Here is a 5,413-nt window from a genome sequence, read left to right as displayed (position 1 = left end):
TTTGGTAACGTAAATTTGATGGCACTATGTATTTATGTTTACGATATTAGATTTTGTGAGATTTTACTATTGGCATGATAAATTTTATGTTCACGAACATTTTTTATTTTAATATAAAAATAGAATTTTAAAATTAAATTTTTTTTTTCCATAAGAGCCAAACGTTTAAAAATATATTCTAATAAAAAAGATAGACAAAGTTATAGACGGTAATAGCGGTGTAGTAGAGCATACAAAAACCTCAGTTTCCAAACACTCCCAAACCAACTCATATCCCAAACCCATTTACCATTCACCTAGGGTTTCTCTCTCTCTCTCTCTGCTCTGCTCTGTTGCAAAAAGCTAGGGTTTGGAAATCCATTACTGTTGCAGAGAGCTTCAACAATGACGACTGTGGTCCCCACCTCCGAAGAAGATCCCGCCCTCGCCGTCGTCCGATTCACTTCCGAGCTCGCCTGGGCCGACGCCGGCCCTGAGGTACCTACACCCCACACCCATCTCTCTCAGTCACGCCCATAAATATAGGAATCTATGCGTGCATATATATATATATATATATATATATATATATCCTAAAGATTTTGCAGAATTCGCGATTTCTATAATTTGTACTCAATTCGATTGTAGAAATTTATGAAGTAGTCATTAGATTTTGATTTGTTGTCTAGTTCTGTAAATTCTCTGTTTGGGTACTTAGAAAATGGGGGAAATAAAGGGAATTGTAACATGGGATGTCAAGTTTTTTCTTTCTGTGATTTGTCTAAGGAATTATTATTATTATTATTTTTTTATGTTTATGTGTATGTTTTAGAGATTTGGTGTATGAAATTGTTTATCTGGGTCATTGGTCAGGTTGCCGAGCGGCAAGTTTCTACGCTGTGTATGGAAGCTCAAGAATGCATCGTAATGAACAAGTGGCTTGAGTTGGCGTCACTTATGCTCACGTCTGCTGACTTGATATTCCCAAAGGTTTCCGACAAAGGTGCAAATGCTCGCTTTTGCTTCATTTTTTTTAATAAAAATTTTCTAGAGAAGTTTTGTTTTGATTGAAAATAGTATAAAGCACAGCAACACTTTAGTGAATGATATGTGGTAATGAATTTGAGTTATGTTAACTGCTTCACTCATGGTTGTTTGAACAATTTGATGGTTTGTAATTTGCATGGGGATAAGGGTTGGGATTGGTCTTTTTGGTGGTAGATAGTACCCGGTTGTCGGTATTGGACAGGCTGCAAAAGTTTGACATGAAGTCAAATATATGGATATGAGGAAGGATTTTTAAATTTAGTACATTATCAGGAAGCAAGTAGCTTGAGTACCTACCAATTTGTTTAAGTCATGGCTAGTTTGGGTGATTGATTTCAGATGTGCTTGTTGTTAAGTTGTTGGTCTATGGAGGAGCTTATTTATGATACGAATCCAGGACTGTTCAGAGTAAAATTAAAAAAAAAAAAGAACTTATGTAAGAATTGGAAGCTAGAAAGCTTTTCAAGTGCTGCACCCATTTCTTTAGTCAATTTATGTACTAAAATTAAATATTATTTTTGCCTAATCTTTTAATATAATATGTTTCAAATTATATGATGGCCATTGTAGACTTTGTCAATCATGTAATCCGATATTTGGTAATTAATTTACTAACAATGCATATGTTTATTTTTATGGATACTCATCAATGTCATCATTCAATATGAAAAAGAATTACAGTGTTTTGTTTTCTACCACAGATCTTGAGTGCATCTTTACTGTCATCTGCAATCTTGTTACGAAGTCTGAAAGTCCAGATGAAGAGCTTGAGATGGCAAAGCTTATATCAGCAAAAATTACTCATCAACCAAATGAAAAACCTGCATTGCGCTTGAAGATGTAAAGTCACATGATTATTGTAATTTTAATTTTAAGGTTTTGATGACACTGTCTAATTAACATATATGTTTTCTCTATAGTGTGTTCAACCTGTATAATCTACTGGGGAATCCATACAGCCGGTTCCATGTTTACATGAATGCCCTAAATTTGGCACTCAATGGGAAAGCCACTGAACATATTGTACCTTCATTCAGAAAGATTGATAGCTTCCTCAAAGAGTGGGGTATTGGGATCTCGGATCAGCGGGACCTTTTTCTGACCATATCTAATGTTTTGAAAGAAAATAAAAGGTATGATGGGAAGGGTTTCTCTTACACAAAACTGAAATTATTTATCTTTGTCTTCCTTGGATGGGAAACGTTCTTGTGGTTTCAAGTTATCACTAAGTACCGACCTAATAAAACGGATTCTTATTGTCTATGCATGTCATTATTAACTTTTTTTTTTTGGTTAAATAATTTCAGCTCTGGAAAGGAGTCCTTCAAATTCCTGACCAAATACTTAGCAACTTTTTCTGATGAAGATGCACATACAATGAGTGAAGCCAAGGAGGAAGCTGTGCGCACAATTGTGGAATTTGTGAAGGCACCTGACATGTTTCAGGTATCATCTTATGGAACTAAATGGCTTTATTGGCTCCTATTAAATGAACTAAATGGCTTTATTGGCTACTACGACTAAGTATGCTGCTTAACATTTCTGGCTTCTCTGTATTAATACTATTTTGTTCTACTAACATTGTAATAGTATTTTATACTATATAAGTTTCTTTTATAATTATGCTAAAATATCTTCCTTTTTGGTCTCAATAGTTTATGTAAGATTGTTTTAAATGGTATAATGGTGCCTGACTCTCTCTTTTTCTTTGAGCGTTCAGAGAAATGAAAATTTTGTATCTTTTTGTGTATTAAGTGAACCCAAAAGAACCTTATTTATTGTATAATTGAGGGGACTCTAGAATGTTTTATGGTCTTATAATGTAATGGTGTGAGGTGAACTGTGAATAACTGAGTACAGCTTAACAAAATAGCCAATAGTAGCAATCTAATGAATCTATTTAACTAGTAATTGCTTGCAAGGTTAATTTGAGAAAATGCAATGCTGGATCACTTAGGGTTGTTTGGTAGACTGTAATAGGCATTATAATATAATAGTTATTCTTATGGTTTAGCTATTCAGTACTTGAGTTATGTTTTTATTACAGAGATTAACCATTCCTTATGAATTGCTATTCCTTAAAATGAGGAATAACTATTCATCTCTAAAAGGGATGTAATAGTTATTCTTTACTAGGTATATTAATTTCTACAATTAATATATTTCTAATTAAACAAACTTTTATATGCACATAACAATTATGAAAATAAAAAATCATAAAAAATAACTAATCTCTCTTTCAAATTTAAAAAAAAAAAAATTATTTTTTAGGAAATATAATTATATGAGTAAGATATTTCTTAAAATATATCTTTAAGTTTGATTTAAAATGTTTTCATTCCATTTTCTTCAGGGTTCTATTATTGTGTTGTCACCAAACAAATGAATATAATAAGCATTACATTATAGCATTTTGTATTCCTTATAATATCTATTCCTATTCCTATGTAATTACCGTTATAGTCTACCAAACGTGCTCTTATTGTTTTTCCATCCTTTTCTTGTTCTTAGATAGAGAAACTTGGGTTGTGTGACATGTCTTACTTTTGGAAGAATGTGACCATATTTTGGAGTTAACTTTAATGCTGTTTGTATGCTTTTTGGCCACACCGAAGTTCACTTTTGCCTTTGTCTAAGTGCATCAATATATGCATGTCTTCAGTATTTTTTATTCCTTTAGCCTAGATTTTGCTCTGCTTTTTAGAAATCTGGAAATGAATTTTTATCTATGTTGCAGTGTGATTTGCTAGATATGCCTGCTGTGGGGCAGTTGGAGAAGGATGCTAAATATGCATCGGTGTATCAGCTTCTGAAGATCTTTCTGACTCAGAGACTTGATGCCTATTTGGAGTTTCAGGCTGCAAATTCTACTTCACTTAAAAGCTATGGTAAATTTTCTGTATTATGTGATTTTTTTTTGATAAGTATTATGTGATTATGTGATTTTAAATGAGCCAAGCCTTCTTCACCTTTAATAACTTATGCGCCTTGCAATGGTCTAGGTCTTCTCCATGAAGACTGTATCGCGAAGATGCGATTAATGTCATTGGTGGATCTTGCTTCAGATGAATCTGGCCAGATTCCATATGCTCTCATCAGAGATACACTTAGGGTAAATTTACTTTACTGTTCTGCATTTTTGGTTTTGTTGTTGTCCTGTTGCATTTATTTTAATTGATTTAAGTTGCAGATCAATGATGATGAGGTGGAATTATGGGTGGTTAAGGCAATAAGTGCCAAGTTAATTGACTGTAAAATGGACCAGATGAATCAAGTTGTTATTGTGAGGTGAGTCCGTATCTCTTTGTGGTGTAGCTTTGATTATAGCAAGATCTGATTTCAGTTCTTAGGTGTTTACGTATGGTACATAGCTTATAACCGATGTCAATTTCATGTTCTTTTACTGATTCATGGTTGATGTGCAGCCGTTGTACTGAGCGTGTTTTTGGGCAGCATCAGTGGCAAACACTTAAAACGAAGCTTGCAACATGGAGGGTAAAGAACTTCCCCCATTTTCTTAGAAATAAATATGCACCCTTTGTTATTTACTTTCCAGAAAGAGTATTATATCAATATATAGTAAATATCTATTTGGCTTCTGGCTAGTAAAGAAAATTAATGTTGGTCTTGGAGAAAGTTTAGTTTGTCAATAAAATGAGACATTTGTGAGGTTGTTGGGTTTTCTCTGCTGATCTGATTCTCTCTGGATTTCATGTTCACTAATTGGACATTCTTTTCTGATTATTGACGTAAATTTTTTTGTCAGATAATGATTAGATATAACACCACTATATTCTATTCATCAAGCTTCTAATTTCATGACAATTATGTTTTTAGGGTAATATTGCAAGCGTCATTAGCACTATTCAAGCCAACAGGATCACTGAAGATGGGTCACAGGCAATGCAAGGCTTGATGATCCGTTGAAGCGTTCTTTTTATTTTTTTTTATAAATTAACATTTATTATGAGAGACCTTTGTCAAGAGATAGTTGAAGCTGTGATGTGATGCTCAGTTATAGACGTGATTCTCATTTAATTTTGGAACCTAAAAATCCAAATGTATTGGAAATTTTGACGGAATGTCAGTATGAGCAATTAATTTATTTGGATCCATGTTATGTGCCTTCTCAAAAGCATGGAAGCAGTCTTATTGAACAAATAAAATTATAGAATGTTGATCTGAAACAAGTAGTAGTATATATTTGAAGCATTATTTGATATCATTGATCGATCAAAAGAGAAATACAAATATTAGTAGTAGCAAACCAGACAAGGGCCATAAGGAGATAAGGAGAAGGCAAAATGATATATATAATGTAAACTTCAATCTTTGTTGAAAGAGGAAAAAACTAACAAAGACAGACATCTGCCATACAACCTCCAAG

General features: G+C 33.2%; 1 protein-coding gene across 1 annotated transcript; it reads left to right on the top strand.

The window, feature by feature from the left end:
* Positions 1 to 237: 237 nt before the first annotated feature.
* LOC111988920 (uncharacterized) lies at positions 238 to 5,141 on the top strand. Its single transcript, XM_065773086.1, has 10 exons — positions 238 to 477; positions 853 to 982; positions 1,728 to 1,866; positions 1,947 to 2,159; positions 2,334 to 2,472; positions 3,764 to 3,914; positions 4,029 to 4,138; positions 4,217 to 4,314; positions 4,452 to 4,521; positions 4,864 to 5,141. The coding sequence occupies exons 1-10, from the start codon at positions 385 to 387 to the stop codon at positions 4,951 to 4,953; spliced, it is 1,233 nt and encodes a 410-aa protein (XP_065629158.1). The 5' UTR covers positions 238 to 384; the 3' UTR covers positions 4,954 to 5,141.
* Positions 5,142 to 5,413: the final 272 nt, after the last annotated feature.

Source organism: Quercus suber, unplaced genomic scaffold, assembly GCF_002906115.3.
Source record: "Quercus suber isolate HL8 unplaced genomic scaffold, Cork oak 2.0 scaffold_6, whole genome shotgun sequence".
Taxonomy (NCBI): Eukaryota; Viridiplantae; Streptophyta; class Magnoliopsida; order Fagales; family Fagaceae; genus Quercus; species Quercus suber.
This window is presented reverse-complemented; position numbering and strand designations above follow the sequence as displayed.

Excerpts from the sequence above, each read along its gene's own strand:
- LOC111988920 (XM_065773086.1), top strand. The coding sequence starts at position 385 with ATGACGACTGTGGTCCCCACCTCCGAAGAAGATCCCGCCCTCGCCGTC. Across the intron at positions 1,867-1,946 it reads CCTGCATTGCGCTTGAAGAT|TGTGTTCAACCTGTATAATC; the intron begins GTAAAGTCACAT and ends TTTTCTCTATAG. Across the intron at positions 3,915-4,028 it reads TACTTCACTTAAAAGCTATG|GTCTTCTCCATGAAGACTGT; the intron begins GTAAATTTTCTG and ends GCAATGGTCTAG.